This window comes from Macaca thibetana, chromosome 18 (assembly GCF_024542745.1).
Source record: "Macaca thibetana thibetana isolate TM-01 chromosome 18, ASM2454274v1, whole genome shotgun sequence".
In the NCBI taxonomy this organism is placed as follows: domain Eukaryota; kingdom Metazoa; phylum Chordata; class Mammalia; order Primates; family Cercopithecidae; genus Macaca; species Macaca thibetana.
The window spans coordinates 52,667,868-52,695,574 of NC_065595.1; the positions used below are offsets into that span (position 1 = coordinate 52,667,868).

At 37.3% G+C, this 27,707-nt stretch overlaps 1 protein-coding gene across 2 annotated transcripts in view; it reads left to right on the top strand.

Moving 5' to 3' along the window:
* CDH2 (cadherin 2) overlaps positions 1-14,391 on the top strand; it is a 229,792-nt gene extending 215,401 nt beyond the window's left edge. For both annotated transcript variants that reach the window (XM_050767130.1, XM_050767131.1), the window contains 2 exons: positions 1,838-2,002; positions 12,998-14,391. In XM_050767130.1, the coding sequence (XP_050623087.1) occupies positions 1,838-2,002; positions 12,998-13,204 (372 nt within the window). In that variant the 3' untranslated portion in view covers positions 13,205-14,391. The remainder of the gene's footprint in view (positions 1-1,837; positions 2,003-12,997) is intronic.
* Positions 14,392-27,707: the final 13,316 nt, after the last annotated feature.

Consider the following 27,707-nt stretch of genomic DNA (forward strand, 5'->3'; position numbering starts at 1 on the left):
CAAGCCTGTAATCCCAGCACTTTGGGAGGCCGAGGCGGGCGGATCACAAGGTCAGGAGATCGAGACCACAGTGAAACCCCGTCTCTACTAAAAATACAAAAAAAATAGCCGGGCGCGGTGGCGGGCGCCTGTAGTCCCAGCTACTCAGGAGGCTGAGGCAGGAGAATGGCGGGAACCCGGGAGGCGGAGCTTGCAGTGAGCCGAGATCGCGCCACTGCACTCCAGCCTGGGCAACAGCGTGAGACTCCGTCTCAAAAAAAAAAAAAAAAAAAAAAAAAACACTCTTCATGGGTTTGTTAAACAGCATTGATAGTGAGAAAACACTTTATCAAGAGCCTGGTTTAGTGCCTGGCCCACAGTGAGTATGAAGATTACTGACCTTTTCCTTCCTTTTGTCTCCTTGTTATTTAAGCATTCTTCACATTCCTGTCCCTCCAAACTCATTTATCTAGTTCCTTACCTTTAAATCCAACCTTGTAACTCAGTCTTGATTTACTCATAGATGATTGTGAAGAGAGCCAGGCTTTGGAATCTAATACTCTTGGAGTCAGAATCTGTTTTTTAATAGATCTAGGACCATAGGTAACTTACTTGGGGTATTTGAAACTTAGTTTTCTCATCTCTTAAGTGGAGATAATAAAACTTAGTATCACATGTACTAAGGATGAAAGGAGTGAACATATATAAGACACCTAGACCATTGCCAAAACATGGTAAATGTTCAACTGTCAAATCAAAGTCTCCATAGAGATAACTGCAAAAGGTTTTAAAAGCTAGTTTCAGACAGAGAGATGGAGCCTAAACTAAGAATAAAGTATAAGTAAATCTATGCTTTCTGCAAATGCCAGTTTTGAAATGGGAGAATGTTGGGTAAGCTGGGGATATGATATTTTATATCTCCAGAATTCAGAGGTTTGAAAACTACCAAGTAATTTACCCAACCCTAAAATGTGGATGTATTTCTACATTGTAGTCTGTTTCTTTATACATTCCTGTCCAGCTGTCTGATGCCTGAGCTAAAAATAGTTCTGAGGGCCCAACCTATGGCCAGAGCATCCTTCCTTACAGGTTGTACTTTGTCTCTCTGAAAGTGGACGGTCTGTTTTTCCAGGACATTCCCACAAGGCAGCCTTGGAAGAAAATCCGCCCTCTCTCTGGCCTAACACCTCTAAACCAGAGGTCAGCGAACTTTTCCTCAGTAGGGCCAGAGAGTAAATAATTTAGGTTTGTGGGCCACATGTATTCCTTGTAGCACATTTTTCTTTGTCATTTTTATTTTAAGTAACTTTTTAAAAATGTAAAAGCTAGTCTTAGAGAAAAATAGGCCACAGGTCACACTGGGCCCGGAGATCGTAGTTTTCTGACCTCTGCTCTAGACTTGTAGAAGGGAGAGAGGGAGAGAGGGAGGGAAGAAGAGTGGCGTGAAACCTTGATGAACTAATGCCTTCCTTTAGGGAAAAGGAAAAATAACCACCCTCATTTAAAAAAAATACTAAAGACAGTAAGCCCCTTTACTTCTATGGTACAACTATATTGTCTAGTCGGTTTCTTAGTTGTTTTATAGTGAGACCTTATCACACTGCTGTTTTTCATTGGAAACTGATGAGGAACATTGTAAAGCAGATGGAGCACAGACTGTAGAAATGAAAAGCACAGAAGAAAGAGCTGTGTGAAAGAAATATTTAATCATAACATGAAAAACTCATAGTGGCAACTTTTCCATTATGTTAAATTTTCCTCATTTCTCTGTGTTCTGAGTATGGGTTTAAAAAACGAGGTTGTAATTTTCTATCTCGGTGCCCATCTCCCATCGGTTTTTGATTTTGTCTTTTTGCAGGACTACGACTTGAGCCAGCTGCAGCAGCCTGACACTGTGGAGCCTGATGCCATCAAGCCTGTGGGAATCCGACGAATGGATGAAAGACCCATCCATGCCGAGCCCCAGTATCCAGTCCGCTCGGCAGCCCCGCACCCTGGAGACATTGGGGACTTCATCAATGAGGTAGAGAGAGACTCGTTCTCTCTATAAGAGTTTTCATTTCATGCTAATGGTTAGATCTCTGTAGGCCACAGATTGCTTGGAATACAGCTATATAGTTCACTAAAACATACTTTTGTTTCTGAAGTTTATCTTCGTGTCAGAGCAAATGTGGCTTCGTTGACAGATAACAAATGTAATTGCTTTGATCAACCACAGAGATCTATCAATTAAGATTCTGCATTTGTAAAATGACATACATCATATATTATCAGAGTTAGTCACACTGTCTCCAAGAAGGATTTTTCCCCCTAGATTACAAGTAATAAATAGACTAACAATATTATAGTGCATTCTAATTTTATTTATTAGCATTAATAAATATAACAGTAGTTCACTTTAATTTTCCTCACACTGTACCCGTTGAATCCTGCAAATCATGAGAATTCAGTGCCTGCCCAATGACTCCATCAAAAGAGATTAGTTGGAAGAGCTAAATTAAATATTATGTAAGTGATTGAAATACTTGTCTAGTCGAGGAGTTTTAAGAGCTTCTGTAAAAGAAGGCTACTTCTCTGTTGCATATAACAGATATGATTTTCACTGTCAGAATTATTGTGACATTCTTTTATTACTGACCAAGAGTTCTGTTACATTTAATATTTAAGTTTTGAAGTTCAATGATTTATGCTGCGTCTTCTGAACATGTCTATAGTCTTACTATAATTCTTTTGAATTTTTATTGTGAATATAAGAGAACAATACATATCGATGTTGATTGTGAATATGTGGCAGAACTCCTGTTTTCTGGTCGTATCATTGGTGTCTCCCAGATCAGAATAGGTCTCAGTGCATTACAAAGTGGAACGCATCTGTTGTATACGACCTTCAGTCATAGGCTGATAAGACTCTTGTATCCTGGGCTTCCTCAAAATTCATATAATATTAAACATAATCTACATTCGATTTTTAGATATACTTATTGCTTGTAGAAAAGTTTTAAAACAAAATTGGAATAGTTGCCTGTCTCTATAACTATCCATTACTTTCTATTCCTAAGATACATGCTGCCTTCTGAACATACATATTCATTTCTGCTAGATAGGTAATAAGGTTAATTTGTAGTTGACATGATTTAAAAACACATGGAAAGCAAAAACAACAGAATGCCAGTAATTCCCTCTAACCACAGAAATATGTCCTGACTTTGCCAGCTCTTTGTTATATATAGATCCAGTTAGGAGAATTTGCAGAAATTTATACATATATGCCTAGATCTTTTAGAAAAATGTAAGAGTGCCTAATGATTTTATTTCTCATTTCGTGTTTGTCATCATAAGAAATTGTTGAGTTACTCTGATTGTTGTCAATTCAAGATATAGTGAATCTTTTGTCTGTAGGTTTAGGAACTGGACTTTAAAATTTTGTTTTTTAATTTTTATTTTTGTAAAGACGGGGTCTCACCAGCCTGTTTCCCAGGCTGGTCTTGAACTCCTGGGCTCAAATGATCCCCCTGCCTCAGACTTCCAATGTGCTGGGATAACAGGCATAAGCCACTGTGCCCAGCTGGAACCATACTTTTTTGAAGCCAGAATTCTGCCTTAAGTATAATTTAACAAATCCTTACTAAATATTTCTGCCTGTCCCTGAAGTATCAGTATTCTGTGTGATTTCTTTCCATCCCTGATACTCTTCTTTTCTCAGTGCTAAAGATCAAACAGTAAGGTTTATTTATAAGGCTATTGCTCATCCGATTCCTGCCTTCTTCTACCCCTCACCTCCCCACATGCCCCTTCTGTGCTGCAGCCCCACTGAACTATTTGCAGTTCCTCAAAAGCATCACAGTTTTGAATATACTGTAACTTCGGCAAAGCCCTTACCTGCTTGGCCATCTGCAGGACTCCCACTTCGCCTTCAGGATTCAGCTTGAAACATTTCTCTGCGAGGCCTTCCTTGATACCTCTGGGAAGGGTCACAGCCCTCACCAGCTGGGGTGTAACTGTCAGTATTTCTTTCTCCCACTCAGCATGTGAGTTCTCTCCAGGACAAGCACTGTTCTTGTTCATGTTTTCATAACTTAAACATCTAGTATGTTACCTACCTCTTAGATTATTTTCATTTTCAGGCATTCGAGTGTGCACTCTGGCTAATGTGTAGGGCATGATGCTATAGGCGCCACCCACTTTTCATCTGATTGAGATTCAACAGATACTGAGTCTGGAGCCTTTCATCCTACTTGTCAGATTACATTCAAATTCTGAGTTTATGTTTAAGTGTGTACTTTCTGTGTGTGTGTGTGTTTGTCTATGTCTATGGTCATTGATTTTTTTGTTGTTCTTTGTTTTAACAGTGACTATATCTTCTTCAGTAGATAGAAAAGAACATCTAGTCAGTAAGATTCACTTACCCAACCCTTCTCAGCCACAGTAGGAGGAGTTATAGTGGGAATTTCCATTTGGAATTTTCTTTCTCCTGAACAGTGCTCAGGTACACAGTTTGTTATGGCTGGAGACCATTAACGAACAGGTGTGATTACTTATATGAAAAACGTTGTTCCAAGCAACTGACTGCAAATTGACATCCAGAATACAATCTCTTCATAATTTGAAGATTGTCTGCGTATGTGAAAAATGGCTCATTGTGAAAGCATCTTGAGCTCAGTGCAAGATCATCCATTCAGCAAATCACTATCAAACGTCTGTGTGTAACATAACTGTGCAAGTAATATATAGATAAAAGCATAAATTAGACATCAGTTCTCCTTGTGTGTATACCCTGCTTTGTTGCTAGCACGATATTTGTGCAATGCAAATGTGCCAGCATCCAAAGCCTTATTTTCCAGGCATAGGAGGCCAATTCTGTCTGGTTCTTACTTGGCTTTCCAACTTCATCTCAAGGCCCTCACCACCCAGCATCTTGCAGGCTGTCTACAGAGAACTCTACTTGTCATTCACGATCTCAGCTTACAGTTTCATGCTGGTGCCCATCTGATGTTCTTCCTGTCTAGAATTTCCTTCCCCATTTTTCTAGCATTGGGGGAACTTCATTAAGTATTTACCAACCCAGGAAAGGTCAGGCATACAGAGTATGGGTTAGGCACCATCCACTGGCATCCCATGGTATCCAGAACTCACCTCCCTCAGATCACGGATCCCATGGTTCCATCCTGCTTCCCCCCGAGCCCTTCCGTGTTCCATGGGAAGGGAGACGGGCTTCTCCCTGGAGAGGCAGTATGGGGCACAATGATTTGGTGAACAAGTGAATGGATGAAAGGATCCAATTTGGAAATCATTCCGAAAATGGCAGCTAAATCCGTGTGTGTGTGTGTGTGTGTGTGTGTGTGTGTGTGTGTGTTTTAAGAGACAGGGTCTCTCTCTGTTGCCCAGGCTGGAGTGCAGTGGCACAGTCATAACAAACTGCAGCCTCAACCTCCTGGGCTCAAGCCATCCTCCATCCTCAACCTCCCAAAGCGCTGTGATTACAGGTATGAGCCACCACACCTGGCCTAAATCCATGAATTTGAATGTGATTACAAGATAGAGAAATGTGGAGGAGAGGAGGAACCAAATATATTCACCTAGAAATGCCCCTAGAGTTGGAGACAGAAAATCTAAGTATAATAGAAAACAATCAAAATGATAGTTTTAAGGAGATGATGGTCAGTTCTGTGGGACTTTTAAGGGAGATGAAAGTCTAATGTAAGTCAGAAGACCTAAGCCAGTAATAACTCTCCAAAATACCACCTAGACTCTTTCATGCAAGATACATGTTAAGACTTGTTCAGTGTCTTCATTTACTGTACAGACAAAAATGAATACTTGTAGAGTTTTAAAACAGTTGAAAGCACCTAGAAAGAACTCAAGCACATTTTATAAAAATATTTAAAAGGCACACAAATTTATTTATCTGCAGGTCTTATTTGATTTAGCAGAGCACCAAATGTTCCAAAGGAAGAATAATATAGTGATGATTATAATTGGAGTGCTTTTATAGATGTAAGAAATAAGAAAGCTCATGAGAACATTTTCTAGTTTATTTAAATAAGGAATGAATGTTGCCTTGAATCTCAAAAATGATAACTTATTTCCAGTGTGGTAGGCAGAGTAAAATAAGTCACATGTTTTTGAATTTCCACTGTAGAATTTCATTCTGTTTTGAGTTTTTAAACATGACCTTCAGAGAGTGAAAAGTTCAAACAGATTCATTTAATCTCAGCCCAACAGTTAGATATTAACATACCTCCAATAATTTTACTAATACTAATCCTGTATATGTCTTTGTAAAAAGAAATACACTTCTTTATATATATGTGTATTTTTCTGTTCTCACGCTGCTATGAAAAACTGCCAAGACTGGGTAATTTACAAACGAAAGAGGTTTAATGGACTCACATTTCCACAGGGCTGGGAAAGCCTCAGGAAACTTAACAATCTTGCCAGAAGGGAAAGCAAACACATTCTTCCTCACATGGCGGCAGGATAGAGAAGTGCCGAGCAAAGGGAGAAAATCCTCTTATAAAACCATCAGATCTCATGAGAACGCACTATCGTGAGAGCGGCAGCATGGGGGTAACCGCCCCCGTGATTCAGTTACCTCCCACTGGGTCCCTCTCAAAACATGTGGGGATTATGGGAACTAGGGAACTCTCACAACATGTAGGGATTATGGGAACTAGGGAAGATAAGATTTGGGTGGGGATAAAGTCAAACCATATCACTGTGTGTGCACACATGCACATATACACATATATACATATAAAAATGTTTATTATGTGTGTATATATGTATTCAATAGTATATGAAGTATATTTCTACTCAAAAGTATAAAAATCAAGTGAATAATTCTGTTACAAGACCACCTTTTTGTTAATATTGTTTAAAACTTTTGGAAGCTTCTTACAACTTACTTGAAATGCGGTGACTCACGCCTGTAATCCCAGCACTCTGGGAGGCTGAGGCAGGCGGATCACAAGGTCAGGAGATTGAGACCATCCTGGCTAACACGGTGAAACCCCGTCTGTACTAAAAAAAAATGAAAAAAAGAAAAAATTAGCTGGGCATGGTGGCAGGTGCCTGTAGTCCCAGCTACTAGGGAGGCTGAGGTAGGAGAATGGCGTGAACTTGGGAGGCGGAGCCTGCAGTGATCCGAAATCGCACCACTGCACTCCAGCCTGGGTGACAGAGCGAGACTCCAACTCAAAAAAAAAAAAAAGCTTGTCTTTTTCTCCTATTAATTTAATTTCTCTTTTTTAAAATACCTCATTCTGGTCTTACGGAAGTTGGGCATTTGTGTAAGTTCAAATCTAGCCATCTCACCTAACAGCTCTGTTACCTTGTACAAGGTCAAGATCCTTTTCTTTAACCTTTTCAGTTTTCTTATTTGTAAAATGGGAATAGTAATAGAACCTCCTTTTGAGACTGCAGTGAGAAGTAAATGAGATTATCTTTGTAATGTGCTTGGTATACTGCTTGTCACATAGTAAAAACATCTTAATTATTATTGATGTCATATTAGTAACTATTACAGGTAAATTACCTTTTAGGAGTAAAAGACTTTCTACTGTTCTCTAATTGTAAGAAAACAATTAAAATCCACTCCTTCTGCATCAAAAATTACTTTAAGTAAAATGAAATTCCCAGAAAGAGGGGTAGTAATGTTGGCCTTGATATGTTCAGTTCTACTGTAATGTAAACATGGTGTACTTTTATATCCACATGTCTTAAATCTAGATTCTAGCTTTTTCTGAAAGGAGTGGATATAAATATGAAGAGGATGCTGAGCAGGAAAAACTATGCCCAGGACAACAATGAATAGTTACCTTATAGAATACCTGTTGAATGTCAGGCAATGTGTTGGACAGCGAGATGTGGATACAAAACAGCCTCTGTAGAAAGGGATGTCACAATCTAGTGTTTTCCAAACAAGATGATAAGAGTAGATGAGGCCGGGCACAGTAGCTCACACCTGTAATCCCAGCACTTTGGGAGGCTGAGGCAGGCAGATCACTCGAGCCCAGGAGTTTTGAGACCCACTTAAGTAACAAGACAAAAAACCCTCTCTACAAAAAATGCAAAAATTAGCTGAGCATGGTGGCATGCGTCTGTAGTCCTAGCTACTCAGGAGGCTGAGGTGGGAGGATCACCTGAGCCCAGGAGGGTCAAGGCTGCAGTGAGCCATGATTGTGCCACTGCACTACAGTCTGGAGTACAGAGTGAGACCCTGTCTCCAGAAATAAAAAATAAAAAAGTAGAAGGGACTAAAGAGACCACAGGAATGACTCCTAGTCATGGCTGGGGAAAAAAGATCTGTGCAGTAGAAGTGATATTTTTAATGAACTTTTGGATGGATGGATGGATGGATGGATGGATGGATGGATGGATGGATGGATGGATGGATATTAATCAAATAAAAAATATAAGAAGTGTAATTCCAAAAAAATGAATAAACAACATAGAAGTGCCCAAGAACATGATGCTTTGGGGTTTGGGGAGATTCCCTTTGGGGGTGCATAATTCAGTTGTGGTTGCTGGAGCTGAGAATAGCTGAAACGGAAAAGGTGGGTAAACAGTCTTGGTTCACTGAATGCTTTCTAAAGAGTTTTAAATAATTGTTTTAAAGTGTTCATGCACCAATTAAAAATCATTTTGCCCATTGCTGGGGGAACTCTTTTCATTTGGAAGGAGTCAGAGAGAGCAGTCAGAGGTCTTAACTTGCAGGAGTGATATCAAATAACGTTTGAGAGAGAAACCAATAGTTTGTAGGAAAGAAGCTGGAATAGTGCTGTAGACAGGAAGACCAGTTAGGCAGGCTTTTTCTCTGGTCCAGGCAGGATGTAGTGATGACCTGCACTAAAGCAGTGGCACTAGGACTGTAGAAGACAGAATGTAAAGGAAACAGTAAGACCTCTTTTCTTTTACATCCCTCATGTGTTCCTCACTGCATAATGTGGGATTTTATCCTCATAAAAGCATGTCTCCGCCCATAAAGCCTGGGATCAGAAGTCTATAAATACAAGCTCAGCAAGAATTCAGCCAGAGCCAAGCTCTCTCTGCAGAGAAGAAGCCTCAGTCTTTAGAAAATAGTTCAGCTTTATTCAGAATTCAAGATCTACCTCTCCAGGAAAGGTGGAACAAGAGGATACTTTGCTAAATTTAGTCAAACCTAGAGAAACACAGGCGGTTAGTTTGTAAATTTGGTAACAGTACATCCTGTGAAATAATGTTCACATCCAAGAATAAAGGAATCCCATAAGGGAGAACCAGAAGGTTCTGTTGCCCACTGGATTTCTTCTGTACATTCACTCAGATTTCGTGCCTGTTACTGTCAGTTTCTTAGGACTTCAGTGCAATCTTTTTAGAATTACCAAAATATTACCAAGAGTTTATATAATACCTCGTTCAGAAGAGTCATATTTTATTCTCAGATGAAAATCAGTGCTATCCAAGTGGAAGGGATTTAAAGTACTTAACCTGCATAGAAAGCTGGCTTGCCTAAGAACTCTTGAAAAGTTCAGTGATTTTGCCCTTTTGTAATTGTTAAAACATAAGGCAATGCACCGTGCTCTAGCATAGCACAGTGGTCTCTCTCTAATGGATTTTATGGCCTTAACCTCTTTAAAAAAAAAAAAAAAAAAAAAAAAAACAGAAATAAAACAGAGATTTGTAAACTACCAGGATGATCAGAAAGCCAATGCAGGAGCTAAAAAATACGATAATATTTTGTAGACTCAATAGTGGATATGGGAGTTGATTATCACAAGCATTATATTTATTTTAAGGAATTAAATTAGGTGGCTTAGCCATTTGATGAAGAGTCCTGGGGTCCATGAACACACGAGGGAAGACCAGACCGCTTATTGTGTTTATTCCCTGGACGTAGTAAACACAGGCCATCCCTTTTTTCCTCCTCCAAATCTAGACAAACTTGAGGCCTTGCCATTGACTCTTTAGGGCTAATTTGAGTCTTTTTTTTTTTTTTTTTCAAACTTGTCATTCTTTTTTTTTCTATTTTTTTTTTTTTTTTTTTTTTTTACTATTATACTTCAAGTGCTGAGATACATGGGCAGAATGTGCAGGTTTATTACATAGGTATACACGTGCCATGGTGGTTTGCTGTATCCATCAACCCATCATCTACATTAAGTATTTCTCCTAATGCTATCCCTAATTTGAGTCTTAACCTCTCCATATTTCCAGTTTAGTGTTGACATCATAAGGATTGGGCCAGGGCTCTGTGTGTATTTTCACTTAATAATTAAATTGTGGTAAAGCAGATGACCTGAACAAAGTGATCTTAGCCATTGTCTGTATTATAACGCAGTTGTCATAATGAAAATTTAATATTTGTCTTCAGGGACCCATTCTCCTTATCAGGAATTTCCCTGATTTTTCTTGTTTTTTCTCCAGATCCTTCTTGGGCCTACTTATATGACCCCAAGTCAGACCATGCTGAACTAAGGGAATCCCTATTGCTTAAATTTGCAGTTGCTAGACTTTGTAAGGAAGAAGAGTGTAGGCTAATACGTGAATATTAACTCCACGAGGGCAGCCCATTGGATCTAGCTCATTAGTAGCTGTGTCTCTACCAGTAAGCAGAATACATTGCAATAATATTAATAGATAATCAACAAATATGTCTTGAATCGAATTAATAAACACAAACAAAATGAATGAAGGTGCATTCTTTGGCTTTTGTTAGCTAAGGCGCCAATCACTGACCACTCCAAAATATTGCTGCTTATAATAATGAAGGTTTACTTCTTGCTTAAATTATAAGTCAACTGTAGTCTGTCAGTGACTCAGTTCCTGATCCATATGTTTTCTTTGTTTCAGGATCCAGGCAGATAAACTTCCCATCTGGAGCAGGCCATTCTGGCAGAGGGGGAAAGGAGGATTGGTGGAAGGGTGGAAACACATTAGAGTTCTTGAAGCAGCTACTTTTCACAGCTACTTACACTGCGTTGGCCAGAGCCAGTCAGACAGCCAAGCCTTACAGTGTGGTTGGAAAAGTAAACCCTGACCCCAGAGAGGCACTGTGGGAGGGGGGGTGTGTGTTCTGCCTTCAGAAAAAGGGCAGTGAATCACTGAGGGCAGTAACACAATCTACCACAGAAGGGAGTTACAAGTTTTGAGAAATTGTAGGTTGTGGTTCTCAGTCTTAGCAGAATTGCCTTGTAGTTTAGTCTAAAAATAAGATAAAGAAAATCCCATCTAAAATTATTTATGTTGTATATATCAAAGTATTTTGCTGAAACCTGCTTTATTTTATTTTACACAGGCTTTTCTGGAGTATAAATAGTATAAAATGACATGAGGAAAAGTAGCAAAGTACTGCTAAATTTCATGGTTAAGACTGTTAGTAAAGAGGTGCCTGAAGATGAGAAAACTGGTCATGTGTACTTTTTTCTCTGATTTTTGATGCTAGTCAGCAGCTGCCATTTTCTTTCTTAAAATATATCTTTACTGTTTTTTATTTTTTCAAATCCCAAGGCAGGACATTTTTCTCTCAACTTAAATTTTTAAAAAGTACTAATATTCATTGAGCTCTACATGTGCCAGTCACTGTGGTGAGCCGTCGGGTCCCTTTATTGCATTTGGTCTTTATAGTAGTCTTATGATGATGATTACAGTTGCAGATGAGGTTATGTGGAGGTCCCACAGCTAGTACTGGGGAGAGCTAAGGTGTCATCTCACAGTCTGATCTCTTAACCACTACACCATACTGATTCTGACCTTAATTTTTTTGCTTTTTCCCTGTTTCTCCTCTGTAACCTTGAAAGGATAGATGAACACGTGGTCATAAAAACCCATGTATGCGCTCATAAAACGCATGTGTATTGGCAGGCTTGATCTCTCAAGTAGGACTGTCTGTGACACGTCTTAGATAGTTGAGGCCATATAAGCCAAGTAGCATTTGACACGTAGAATGTGGAAAAAGGGAATGTTTGTTTTAATGTTAGTATATCTAGGAGTACTAGAATGGAATTGGGAAAAAAAGTTAGAAAATATACCAAAGGACCTAATACTGAATCCTTAGAAGTTTTGCAGAGCATAGAGACTCTAATAGTATATTAAAAAGCATCTGCTTACAAAAGTTACAAATATAGATAGAGAGTAGTTATTTCCTCGTTTCTTTCTTTTTAAAATTCTTTATAAGAACCAGACAAGCGTGTTATTTTAGATTGACAGGAGTCCTCCTCTTTTCAATATTTATACCATGTACAGATACTGGATTATGATATTTCTAGGATTTTTGGAAGTTAGAAGTTACCCTACATTTTAAAATACCAGTTTAAAATTAATCAATTCATTCCACATTTTACGTTATGTTAATCACACAAATGATTTTATGAGTACCTCCCTTTATGTAGTAATCACATCTGACCCGTCTTCAGTCTTCCTTTGATGTCCTTCCAAAATTAGGTCAAATACAATGCTACTTTCTCTTTGAACTCCTAGCTCTTAATGCTGATCTGAATTTTTTTTCCCCACAACCTGATGGTTTTTGCTTTGACTTCACAGTTTTGTCACTTGTCATTTGCTTCACACAGTAGTAGTACCTGTTAGGCTAGATTGTAAGCCTAGGGAGGGACACGGACCATCTAGTACTCATTTGTATGTCTCTTGTATTTCACTGAGGTGCTTTTTTAAATTTAATCTAGCAGTGCTGCTCTATATATTATGTTATTTAAGATCCTTCCTTCTCTGCCTCAAGCAGAGCCATTCATTTCTGCCACCTGTCCAACTTATTACTCAGTTAACCCCCTCCCTTCATAAGTCTTGGCCTCCCTGAGCTTGAGTGCTTAGCGTTGTTTCTTTGCACAGGAAAGATGTAAGTTAATTTTTATCTAACTTTCAAATGGTTATATCCGCAGTTTCCATGTGTTGAATATGTGGTCTGTAAATGAAAATTTACAAACAAGTGTGTGTTTGATCCCATGAATTCATTAGGATCTGCTTGTGGTTTTGTAAATTGTAACCCTCTCTTAATTCTTTCATTCTTTGTGTTTCCAAATTGCAGGGCCTTAAAGCGGCTGACAATGACCCCACAGCTCCACCATATGACTCCCTGTTAGTGTTTGACTATGAAGGCAGTGGCTCCACTGCTGGGTCCTTGAGCTCCCTTAATTCCTCAAGTAGTGGTGGTGAGCAGGACTATGATTACCTGAACGACTGGGGGCCACGGTTCAAGAAACTTGCTGACATGTATGGTGGAGGTGATGACTGAACTTCAGGGTGAACTTGGTTTTTGGACAAGTACAAACAATTTCAACTGATATTCCCAAAAAGCATACAGAAGCTAGGCTTTAACTTTGTAGTCTACTAGCACAGTGCTTGCTGGAGGCTTTGGCATAGGCTGCAAACCAATTTGGGCTCAGAGGGAATATCAGTGATCCATACTGTTTGGAAAAACACTGAGCTCAGTTACACTTGAATTTTACAGTACAGAAGCACTGGGATTTTATGTGCCTTTTTGTACCTTTTTCAGATTGGAATTAGTTTTCTGTTTAAGGCTTTAATGGTACTGATTTCTGAAACGATAAGTAAAAGACAAAATATTTTGTGGTGGGAGCAGTAAGTTAAACCATGATATGCTTCAACACGCCTTTGTTACATTGCATTTGCTTTTATTAAAATACAGAATTAAACAAAAAAAACTCATGGAGCGATTTTGTTACCTTGGGGGATGAGACCATGAGATTGGAAAATGTACATTACTTCTAGTTTTAGACTTTAGTTTTCTTTTTTTTTCCACTAAAATCTTAAAACTTACTCAGCTGGTTGCAAATAAAGGGAGTTTTCATATCACCAATTTGTAGCAAAATTGAATTTTTTCATAAACTAGAATGTTAGACACATTTTGGTCTTAATCCATGTACACTTTTTTATTTCTGTATTTTTCCACTTCACTGTAAAAATAGTATGTGTACATAATGTTTTATTGGCATAGTCTATGGAGAAGTGCAGAAACTTCAGAACATGTGTATGTATTATTTGGACTATGGATTCAGGTTTTTTGCATGTTTATATCTTTCGTTATGGATAAAGTATTTACAAAACAAAGTGACATTTGATTCAATTGTTGAGCTGTAGTTAGAATACTCAATTTTTAATTTTTTAAATTTTTTTATTTTTTATTTTCTTTTTGGTTTGGGGAGGGAGAAAAGTTCTTAGCACAAATGTTTTACATAATTTGTACCAAAAAAAAAAAAAAAAAGGAAAGAAAAGAAAGGGGTGGCCTGACACTGGTGGCACTACTAAGTGTGTGGGTTTTTTTAAAAAAAATGGAAAAAAAAAAAGCTTTTAAACTGGAGAGACTTCTGACAACAGCTTTGCCTCTGTATTGTGTACCAGAATATAAATGATACACCTCTGACCCCAGCGTTCTGAATAAAATGCTAATTTTGGATCTGGTGACTGGTTTGAACTTTTTCTTTTCTACTTGAGCTGCTTTGAATGTTGCAAAAATCCCAAGTACTGGAGAACAACAGTACAAAAAGTATGTATTTGTTCTTGCACTATTCACCATTGAATCGTGTAGCATGGCAACCATGTATGGTGTGCAGCAGAGAGAATCATTTTGGACCTTCCCATCATCATAGAAGAAAAACATCAAGTGATTCAGGAATAGACCCTACTGGTGGTGATAGAAAAATCACATCCTTTATCTTCAGTGAACTTCAGTGTCAATTCTTAATATAACTCGTGTTTTAATTGGTTTCTGCTCAAGCTAATTGTTATGTTGATTGATAGGCCTTTCCCATTAAAGCCACCACCGTAAGGGAAACTTCAGTAAAGTGGGTTATGGGACTGAACCTGGAACCTGCAGTGGACACCTGGAATTCTTGTGCAATTCATTGAAGCCACTGTTTTATGTACTTAGTGAAACACACTTAGATTTGACTGGCTTTTATCCATTGACTTGATCATTTGCTGCAGTTTGATATAGTAATGGTTGCAGAGGACAACAAAAGGAAACAATCTTGCTAAATTTTGTAAAATTGTTTATGTATCTTACTAAGATTCATTCTGAATTTTAAGAGGCAAAGAAATTCTCACTTGTATTTATCTGTTTGTTTCTTAATCATTATCACACCATACAGTCTTATACTGTACACTTTGAAAACACTTATATAATATACCTCCTCTAATTAACTATATTTTTTGCTTAACATAGACAGTGGAATTTACTTTTCTATTGATTCATTTTGTAGGCAATACTTTCTTGTTACTTTTCTAATCATTAAATGCCAGAGCTTGCCTCTGGGATTTTCCGTAATGAAACTTATTAAATTTGCTAATCAGAATAGTCTTTTCTAAAATTGATTCTTAGACTGTGCCTCCATGCTATTGTACATCCAAATGAAACAACTATATTTTCAGATTCATACATTGTAACACTTAACGTTTATACCATTTAGATAAACACTGTTTAAATTATTTTCTTATGGTTGATGTACAATTCACAGGCCATATATCTACTGTGTATATATATAAACTTTGTTTGTAAGGTTTAATATATACACAACCAATAAATGTAAATGTTAATTTTTGTAGGCATACACAACTGTATTCTTTGTAAAAACATTCTTTTTATATATAAAAAAACTAGGAAACTAATAAAAAATGGAAACTCCCTGCCATGCTACAGAAGTAACTTCTGTTTAGCTGGTTGATCTAGTTTCTAGTCCTTCCAAAAAGCATTTTTACACACACGTCCATAATGATTTTCTTTCGTTTTTATGAAAATGAGATTGTACATTGTGTATTATTCTGTAAGTTGCCTTTTTTTCACTAAGAGTGTATCTTGGAAATTTTTCCATATTAGTATATATGTACACCTACCTCATTCTTTTTAACTGCTACATAGTATTCCATAATATGAACATAATAATTTTATTGAACCATTTCCTAATAATTTGCTGTTTCCAATTTTTTGCTATTAAAAACAATGCCACAGTAAACATCCTTGTGCATGTCTCTTTGCATGGGAGTATTTCTCTAATACTAGTAGAGGCTTGGAGATGGAATTGCTGGATTAAAGAATGTGGAGATAAGTTAATTAAATATGGCTGAAATTATAAATGTTTTAGCATGCTTAAAAGTGCCTTTTAGCTGAAAGAAGACAAGGCTTTCTAAAAGCCAACAACTTCCTCCACTGGCAAAAGGATTTTATGCAGCTCAAAATAGTAACCACAAAATGTAAGACAATCTAGCCAGGACCACCTTCTTTTTTCTTTGGAAGTTAGCCTTTGAGTCAAGCCGCAATATAGTTTTAAGTATTCTGTAAAATAACTGTAACCATGTGACATAATAGAACCTTGAAAACTATACATTTATGAACATGGTTTATGGATCCCATCCAGAAACATGTTTTTCTAGGCCATTCCTGGTAATTTGGATCTCTTCTGCAATATTGCTAATAAAAAACATGCATACAGAGTGTTAGTACCCCATGAAATAGGTTATTTTCCATGATAAAAGTGTGTGCAGTTTAAATTTTAGTAAGACGTTGCCAAATTTCTCTTAAGTAAAAACTATGCCAATTTATACTCCTACCAGCCTGTGTACAAAAATGTTTACACTCATCCTCAACAGTCCTGTACATCACATACACATTTAAAAGTTTTGCCATTATGATACGCAACAAAAGATACCTCATGTTAATAATTAGAGTTTTCTGATTACTAATGAGGGGATTGGAGATTTTTTTCTTATGCTTATTAGCCATTTGTGTTTCTTTGAATTACATATTTTCATTTCCCTGTTGAGTTATTTGCCTTTTTAAAATTAATTAGTTAGGGCTTATATGCATTTTTTCATGATCTTTTGCTAATCCAGTAAATTTTCTTACAGAAATTTATAGCAAGTTTCATTTTTATGTGGTTTATTCTATGTTTGTAGATTTTTGAGAAGGTCTTAACACCTTTAAACTGTAAGATTATTATTCTATATTGTTCTCTTACCATTGTTTTGCATTTATCTCTTTAATACACCTAGAAATGATTTTGCATGATGCAGAAATCTAACTTGCTAAAAAATGTATAGATAAAGGTCTGTTTTCCAAATGCTACTTGTTAAAAACGTCAGTCTAAACCCAACCATGTGGAATGCATTCTTTACCATATACACGCTTCTATCACATACACTTATATCACTTATATCTGTTTTCCAAACACTGCTTGTTAAAAACTTCAATATAAACCCAACCATGTGGAATGCATTCTTTACCATATACACTTATAACACTTACATCACATATACTTACATCACATATCACATACCTATATCACATATACTTACATATACTTACATATCTCACACATATCATATATTTATATATATCACATACTTACATATACTTATATCACATATATCACATATACTTATATCACATATACTTGCATTAGAGTTGTGCTATAAGCATGTGTTTGTTTCTGCATGTTTTCTGTTCCATTGATCTTTAGATTCATGCACAATACTCAATTGTTACACTGAATTATCAGTTCTGAACAAGCCACTTACAATTTCTTATGTTCTTTTTTCACATTTTCTTTTGTGCATAAATTGTAGAAATATTTTGTGAAGTTTCATAACAAATTTCATTCAAAATTTGATTGAATTGTGAAAAGCTGTTTCATTTACTATTCTATCCAATACTATACTATCGTTCTCATTTTTCACATTATATATACTTTCATGGAATTTCACTAAACATCTCATTTTATTACACTCTAATAATTTTCATTGCTATTATGAGTGGGCTCTACTTTTCATAGCATTTTTTCTAGTGATACTGCTCTGTTGGAAATTTATCGACTTTTATTTCTCGTTACTGTCTTATTTTACTGTTGTATTACTTTTAATAGCTTTTTGGCGATTCTCTTGGATTTTCCTTACAAACAATCATAACTGCAATTAATGACAGGTTTTTCCTTTTTCCAAGATGAATAGTTTTTTTTTTTTTTTCTGTATCGTTAGTAGCAGTGATCATTATAAGCATTGTTTTATTATTCCTGACTATAATAGGAAAGCTTTGTATGTTTCATGATTATGCATAGCATTTAGTATAGATATAAGTTTCTACTTTACTTACTTAGAGATTTTGTGTGTACATGTTGAATTTTATAAGATACATTTTCTTCATCTACATAGATGATTGTGTATTAGCCCACTAATAGAGTGAATTATATCATTAATGCCATTAGATTTTCTAATATTGAATTGAACTTTCCTGGAATAAACCCTACTTGGTCATAATGTTATTCTTTTAATGGGTTGATATATTTTATTTGCTGCTATATTAGGAATTTTAAGTTATATGTGATTATCTTATACTTTGTTTTTTCAATATTTTTGCTCAGTGTTAGTATCAGGATTAATGCTAGCCTAAAATAAGTAATTAGGAAGACTGCCATTTTTCCTGTGCTTTGGATTTTATACATCACAATGAACTCTTCATTAAAAATGCTAAAATTCTATAATTTTACCATTGTGGGGACAGGTTTTTTTCAGTAGGAATTGGGATAATTCAGATGTTGCACTTATTTTTGAACAATTTTCACAATTTACATTTTCCTGAAAAGTCTCTTGCAGAATCTAGCTTTAAAAAAAAATATATCAGTAGAAAATTGCATACAGTATTATCTTTATAAACTCTGTATCATACCTTAGGTTACGTTTTCTTACCCCCTTTTTCCTTTTACTTTTTTCTTCATCAGGGTAGTCAAATATTCTGTTAAAAGAACTAGCTTTACATTTATTGATACAGATATTCATTTGGTTATTGGGTACACATTTCTCCAAGCCTATTAATTTGTTTTTCATATACTAGTGTTTTACTTCCATTTGGTTTATCAGTTCTTGAAAGGGATTTGTTAACATTTCCCATGAGCTTTTTGGATGTATTTCCAGACTATGATGAATATGTGCTTGAAACTTGGATTGTAACTTTTACCCGTCCTTGCTCGGTAATTTTCAATACCTTCAGTTCTAAATTCCACATTATTCCATATTAATATAGTCATACCTGCTTTCTTTTGTTGATTTTTTGTTTGATTAGCCAAATATATGTGTGATTTTAGTCTGAGGTAGCATGTCCATCTCTTCATTGTTAATAACTTGAATAATTTTTCCTTTTACATTGTAAACATGTATGTCTTAAAACTTTTATTTCAATGCCATTTTCAAACACCACTGTAACAGTGGATTGGTCAAAATACCACTCCAGACAATGATTTGAGTTTTGCAGTTTACCTCCTTTTAAGCCAATAACAGTCCTGCATTTTGAATTGTGACTTCAGTGAACTAGGCTCTCACTGGTGGTCCCACAGCTCTTCAGGGTATCTCCAGGTCACCAGCATGTTAATGGACCCTGATGGTATTGAAGAGAAATTCAACAACCAGGCTTCTTATCCCTCTCATGTTTACTTCATGGTAGCTTTATAGTTTTGATATAAAAGTTTTTCCTCACTGGGGGGAGAAAGTATCATTTTCATATTCAAAGGAAAAATGGGAAGACTAACTCATAAGGAAAACTGGAAGACCTGAGAGTTCATATGATCCTGAACTGTCACTTTTTTGATTCATTCAAGATGACTTTAAGATCCTACAAATATCAACCACCTGACAGTTATTATCACCATATCCTTAGCAACAACAAGCAAACAGCAAAAAATAATCTTCCTTACTGAAAAGTATCAGTTGATTGACCCCCATTACGAAAAGACTCAGAGGGGAGAAAGCAAGAGCACTTCTCTTTTTTTTAATGCAGCAAATTCAGTCTTACAGGTCCTGCTTTTTCACTGGTCATCAGTACTTGTGTAAGGTTTATAGTAAAAGCTAACACATCACCATTTTTTCTGCTTGTTAGCCAGCCTAGTTAAGCACTGGATGAGTGGAAAAAGAGATGATGCTACAGCAGCTAAAACAAGTTTAAGAGAGATTATTTGTATATTTAAAGTAATTCCAGTACCTTTAATTTCTAGTACAACAAATGGATGTGCTGACGACAGGTACAACTTAAAATCTGAGAATAGGCCGGGCGCGGTGGCTCACGCCTGTATCCCAGCACTTTGGGAGGCCGAGGCGGGCAGATCACAAGGTCAGGAGATCAAGACCATCCTGGCTAACACGGTGAAACCCCGTCTCTACTGAAAATACAAAAAATTAGCCGGGTGCAGTGGCAGGCGCCTGTAGTCCCAGCTACTCAGGAGACTGAGGCAGGAGAAAGGCGTGAACCCGGGAGGCAGAGCTTGCAGTGAGCCGAGATTGCGCCACTGCACTCCAGCCTGGGCGACTGAGCGAGACTCTGTCTCAAAAAAAAAAAAAAAAAAAAAAAAAAAAAAAAAAAAAAAATCTGAGAATATATTTTTTATAATTGTTTTAGCAAAAACTAAGTCTACATGAGAATTGCAACTTTTTTAGACAGGGTCTTGCTCTGGCACTCAAGCTGGAGTGCAGTGGCATGATCATAGCTCACTGCAGCCTCAAACCTCCTGGGCTCAAGACATCCTTGTACCTCAGCCTCCTGAGTAGCTGCAACTAGTGTGTGCCTGGGTTTTTTGTTTTGTTTTGTTTTGTTTTGTTTGAGAAAGGAGGTCTCACTGTGTTGCCAAAGCTGGTCTTGAACTCCTAGCCTCAAGTGATCCTCCACTTCAGCCTCAAAGCACTGGGGTTACGTGCAACATGAGCCACCTCACCTGGCCTGATACTTTAAGTGCCCACTCTTGGATGAGGAGGCAGAAGGAGGAGAAGAGGTGAAGCTTGTTGATTAGGAACATCTTTGTGAATCAGAAACATGATGGGAGACAGACATCCTTTGAGGTATTCTGTTACTGTTAGCCAACATGTATTTGATATATTAGCTTCATTTAATCAGGTTTTAAAGTTTGGACAAGTTGATCTCAAGAGTAATTCAAAAAAGTATTTATATTTTCAGGAATTCATGGCTAACTTAATTATGAAATAGATGTCAGCTTCTACAGTAATTTACTTGATCTTTCTCGGCAACTAAGGAACGCTGAATAAAAACTGCAAGTTTAAGAATGTTGACCTTTGTCTTGTAGGTGAATACATATATATTTATCAGTGACAGCTTATTTTTCTAGTTTCTACTTTGTGAGAAAGGTAGTTTGCATAGTACAATTTTAGAGTTTGCTGCTTTTTTTGAATAGTTTTAAAATTATATATAGTAAAGGCATTTTATTAACACCCATGGTCAGCAGCAAAACATTACTGAATGAGAATATTTTTATTTTCATTTTAAATGGATTTTATAGTCAGAGGCTGGTTGAGACTGTTTTAATAATTTTTTGTTTCATTTTCTTCCTGTTTTATCTCCATCTTAATCTTTAGGTATCTAAGCATCAACCACCACAGAAAAGCATCAACCACCACAGACTGAAGGAAATGTTTTCCTTTTGTCCCAGAGTTTTTTTCACCTGGAATACTTAGTTTTATACCACTGCACTAGTATCTCTGCAATCTTTGGAATAAGTAAAACTAAATCAAAGCCTCATCTCTTCAGGCCTCATGTGAACAATATAAATTAAAGCGGACCTCTTTTGTGGTTGTGGAAAACATGGCCTCAGAGACTGTGTTGAACAAAAACTATTGCCAGTCTTGCACAGAAATACATCCAACAACATGGATGGATTTCATTAATACTGAGTTCTTCCCATGTGCATAGATACTGGGCTGTGTATTTGGCATATTAAGTCATTTAATCTTTATTGTAATTACTTCATCACTTCTTATTGACTCATCATTACTTCCCACATTTTAACAATTCTAAGATCAAGAGGCTTCATAGAGTTAATAGCGTGTACCCCAGCAAGGTGCTGTAGTTGTGTGAAAACTTTACATTGATGCTTTTTGATAACATCAGTAAAGCACTAGCATCAGAGTGTCTGAGTCTATGAAACACGTATTAAAGTATATAAGGCCACTTTTATTTTTCCTGATTTCTTGAGATGGAGAAGCTCTATTAGGAGAAGTTATGTGACTTGTCCACTGACACTGAGCTAGTCAGTGGCAAAGCCATGATTTTTTAAGCCCAACTGTCTAGCTCCAGAGCTCACACTTATCTCTACAAGACACTGAGTGAAAAAACAGAAGGCTGAGTGAACAAAAGAAAGAGTGGCTCTTTTGCATAGTGCCATGTGTGTATTAGTTGAACCACATAGGATCGCCATTTTGGGGTGTTCAGACAGTCAAATATTTATACACCTAAATTAAATCTTTAGTTCATTCTAAACTTTAAGAATGAATCACATAATTTACAAGGAACCATAATACCCTGTGAAACACTAAGCATAGAAGTGTGGGTGTGTGGGGGGAAGGAGATGAATGGGAGACCTCAGGATAAGAGGAAACTTTTTAAAAACATAATAGTTTATTATACTCACTAAGTTCCTTGACTGCTTACACCAAGACTGCCACATTTCTAGTGTTCTTACTCATCAGTCTCTCCAGGGCCTAGAAAGCTGCCAGGCACGCTCACACAGCCGCCATGGACAATCGCATTCATACACAAAACAAGACCTACCTACCATCTCTGGCCCACATGTTTCATTTTCCAGTTATAAACTGAACAAGTTTGAAAATCAAAGTAACATTTCCAGGCTCTGGGGAACATTTAGTCTGCTAGCAGAAACTCATTTTCTTCTCCACTAAGAAAGATGAATCTTCTGTTTCTTTATGCAACATAGCTTGGATACAAAACATTTGTTTTTCTAATAGACTAACTCTTGGCCTTCCAGAGCGCTGCAACATCCTCAAGTGCCTTGAGAAGAAATTAAACATGGCCAGAGGCACAGACTGGTATGATTCTCCCTGGGTTCAAATCCCACCTGTGCCCTTTAATGGCTGCATAACTTCAGATAATTTGTTCAGTCTCTGTGTCCTTGTCTGTGGAACAGAAGACACCTGGAGCATTGTAAACACACCATTACAAGTTAGCTCTTGTTATCTATTATTAGGAAGACATGTTCATGTTTATCTACATGCCTATAATTGTTACACTATAGCCTTTTATAATTTACTAAGAAAGAAAATGTTTCGGGCCGGGCGCGGTGGCTCAAGCCTGTAATCCCAGCACTTTGGGAGGCCAAGACGGGCGGATCATGAGGTCAGGAGATCGAGACCATCCTGGCTGACACGGTGAAACCCCGTCTCTACTAAAAAATACAAAAAACTAGCCGGGCGAGGTGGCGGGCGCCTGTAGTCCCAGATACTCGGGAGGCTGAGGCAGGAGAATGGCGTGAACCCGGGATGTGGAGCTTGCAGTGAGCCGAGATCTGGCCACTGCACTCCAGCCTGGGCGGCAGAGCGAGACTCCGTCTCAAAAAAAAAAAAAAAAAAAAAAAAAAAAAAAAAAAAGAAAGAAAATGTTTCACTCTCAAAAAGCTTTTAAGTTTCAGGTTATTCTCTTATTTTTTCAAACATTATTTGAAAGGGCTTCAGACAGAACTTCCATACGAACTTTGTAATTCTATCATACATATTCTTTTTGCCCTTCTAGTATACACACTTATGTTGGTAAGAGACTTTACCTCATTAAAAAAATAAAAAATCTGTCTAAGTTTTCTGCATTCCAGGTTTCAAACTTTTTACCATTATTAAAAGCAGCATTAAATATGTTTTATATAATTTATTTGGCCCTTATAGTCAAGTTTATGGAAGTAGAATTGCACTTGATTTCTGGTCCCAATTTCCAGAATGCTTCAACATCTGTTAACTTTGTTTCCTTAACTGCCAGCTCTGGAAGAATATCCAAGTACATCCAGGAAACTTGGAACCACAGAAATTCTGAAAATCGATTAAATTGCCTGGAAGTGATAGATCCTAAAGAGATCAAACTTTATTACTCTGGAGATTTTCCTTGTGGACTTTGGCATAAAAAGTGCAGATTTAATAACTCAGCTATGTTAGCAGAATCATCCATTTTAGCCTGGCTCACCTAATTCTATATCTACTTTCTAATATTTCCCTTCTTAACAGTATGATTCCTCTTAAACCCTTTGGCTGCATGTATAGGAATCTTTCAGAAATTAGGTCATCATGCAACATTAAACTTTAATAACTGGATGTACAGGGCATAGAAGCAAATATATCAAATTGCTTTTGTTAATCAGAATCACATTCGTTACAAGCACTTAATATCAGTATCACCAAGTTTATGAAATCATTTAGCACAACTGAAGAATGTGAAATGAGACCAATGATGTGAAGGTATTTTATAAACTAGAAAGGGCTGTATAAATGTTAGGTTTTAAATATTAAATCAGTAACTTGGAAAAATGGATGGCATATGTAACATAACAAAATGTGCTACTTGGCCGGGCGCGGTGGCTCACGCCTGTAATCCCAGCACTTTGGGAGGCTGAGGTGGGCGGATCACGAGGTCAGGAGATCGAGACCATCCTGGCTAACATGGTGAAACCCCGTCTCTACTAAAAATACAAAAAATTAGCCAGGCATGGTGGCAGGCGCCGGTAGTCCCGGCTATTCGGGAGGCTGAGGCAGGAGAAAGGGTTGAACCCGGGAGGGAGAGCTTGCAGTGAGCCAAGATTGCACCACTGCACTCCAGCCTGGGTGACAGAGCAAGACTCCTCAAAAAAAAAAAAAAAAAAAAAAAAAAAAAAGGTGCTACTTAGATTGAAACCTCAGCTATGTGTCTCTCCTACAAACTAAAAGCCAATACTCAGCTGTCTCAGAATGTACTGATGTCACAACCCAGAGAAACAGGTCACAGATGGAGCTATTCATTTGTTCTTTTGTTCCAGGATATGTTTGCTTGTTGATTTTGTTTTTCTCATAGTTGCAATAATTTATTGTAATTATGACTTCTTAACGGTGAGACAAAATTATTAAATGGTGTGACAAACTGACATTTTGTCCTTTGAAGGATACTGTCTTTTACTGTTTTTACATGTTAAGTTGATTCTTCTATTATCAAACCTTATTTCTCTTGTGACTAGTCCTCTAGGAAAGATGAAATATGTGAATAAATCATGTAATGACCTTGAAGAATGGAGGAACTATAATGGGAGCCAAGGAGACTGAAGTCACTCATTAGTCTCAGGGTGGAAAAAACATGGCTTCTCAGATGAGCATTAAACAAAACTATTGTCCAAATAAAGCACAAGAAAAAGCTCCAAAGAGTTGGCAAGGGTTTTTTACAATAAGAGGCATCCAAGAAGGTGGAAGGACTTGATGGATAATGGTTGAGTTTATTGGCCAGTGATCCCTAAACTTACTACCTATTAGAATTTCTAGGGATCTTTTTAAAATACTGCCTGGCTCCCACACCAATATACCCAGGACCACAGTCTGAGCAACTGAACCCACCATGCAGGATTACCCAAGAGAAGAGGAAGTCTGTATTTGCCTAAAAGCGTTGTTGGGGTCTCATCTGATTCAGACAGTTGGTAACCATATGGAGGAACACTAATTAAGAACCTGTCCCAGTATGGGTTCCAACGGAAGCATACTGAGATGGAGATTAGCATGCAGAAAGTTTATCGGGGAGTAATTTAAGGATTTATGTTTGTGGAAAGAAAGGGAAAGAAGCCAGATTAGGTAGAGAGAGAAGTTGGGCTACTATGAAGTGTCACCAAAGGCTCTCAACTGATACCTGAGGAAACTAGAAAATTATGCTGGTTCTTTAGGGAACTAGAAAACTATACTGGTTCTTTAGGGTGGTCCCAAATTGAAGCCCAAGGGTGGGGTTGCGGGCACACCTATATAGCCCAGTATAGATAAGACACTGGATGTGTGCAGCCCTAGGAAGGTTTTAGCCTTGGGAGGCAACCCTAGAAGAGGGCTGACGACTGAAGGCCATCTGCCAGCAGTACTCTCAGCAATGGGAAAGCACATTTTTCAGTTCTCCAGAAGGTCCTGAGAGGCACACTATAGTGCATGCTCATTAATCTGTTTTTAACTTTGGTAACTTAGCCATTTTATGCTGCAGTATAGTAAAAACAAAATTAAACCACATAGTATAAGAATTCCCCTTTCAGGAAGGAAGTCTTTGTCTAGGATGATGACTTCTTGGGAATGAGGCAATGTGAAAAGAGGTGAGTTCAAGGGCCACATCTGCAAGGTACAGGAAGTGTGTGGAGGTGAATGAAAGCAGTGATGCCTAAATAACAGCATGGGAAAGTTTGACATCAGGGCCATTTTACACTGACTTTCAATGTGTTGCAGTGCTGAATACAAACCACCCCCTCCATTTCTACTACAAAAGTCATGTGGGAGGTTTGGGGGATTTTGTTGTGCTTTTTCTCCTTTCGTGTGTTTCTAGTACATTGTGAAAATCAGGTAAAGATTCAGCAGGAATATTAGTGCAGCGGGGAGTGACAGATTGAAATAGAAGTAATGTAGCTCTTAAGGACACCAAGACCCCAGGAGCTATCTGAAATTGCAGTTATTTTTATGACTCCCAGGGTTTACCCACAGTGATTAGTTCATCTATGGAAGAACGCGTGTGCTTGATTTGGTAGCTGCAAGGAAGAAAACGTAGGGAAATTCACTAGGCCATCATGTAGAGCCAAATTGGAAGGAAGGAGCCCAAGAAATAAAGGACTGGGAAATGCAGAATGCATTCCCAAAAACACACAGGAAGAAAGAAAATTCATCTGATCCAGGAGGCCCACAAACATTCTCCTGACAAATAGAGATAGGTACTTTGTATAAACTTCTAGGGATATATTTTTATAATGTAATAGCATTCTTTCTATCTAGATCGTAAATATTACACCACTTGAATATTTGAATTTCTTGCTAAAAATATTTTTGCTTTCCTTCAAATATCCCAATTTAGCAGACACAATTTGCATATACCTGCATGTTTCTATACCAATTAATTGGTGTGTATTGTCTTAAATTCTACTAGATTATACATACAGAAGTTGAGTTATGCTATACCTCTATGCTGCTCAGTACTTGATAGTGAGGTGATTTAAAAAGCAAAGAGGTTTTCGTTTCTCAAGATAAGGGAAATATCTAGAACATAAGTATAACTTACTAGAGTGAAAGGGTATAGTATGTAATTATTAATAATTCCTACTTAATAGTCACAAGTAGCATCTTTTAAAACTTGCTTTAATCTCAGTGCTCTCAAAAATGCTTTTGATTAAAAAAGATAATCCAAAAGTTGATCCATTTTGTTCTTCTCATAACATTTTATCACCTTGAAATGTTGATGTCAGAGATAAGAATTATCTATTATAATTCACAGTGATAGAAGTGTATGAGGACAAACATGGTCTATAAATATGGATTATGTATTCAAATTATATACCCAGTTTATGAATACTATGTGGGTGGTATTCAAAATGTATGCTGTATAAGGCCATTCTCACATTGCCTATAAAGAAATACCCGAGACGGGGTAATTTAGAAAGAAAAGAAGTTTAACTGGCTCAGAGTTCTGCAGGTTGTACAGGAAGCATAATGCGGGCATCTGTTTGGCTTCTGGGGAGGCCTCAGGAAACTTACAATCTTGGTGGAAGGCGAAGGGGGAGCCAGCACCTCACATGGCTGGAGCACAAGGAAGAGAGAGATGGGGGCAGTGCCACACATTTTTAAACAAGCAGATCTCACAAGAACTCACTATTGTGAGGACGGCAAAAGGGGGGGATGATGTTAATCCATGAGAAACAACCCCCATGATCCAATCATCTTCCACCAGACCCCACCTCCAGCATTGGAAATTATATTTTAAT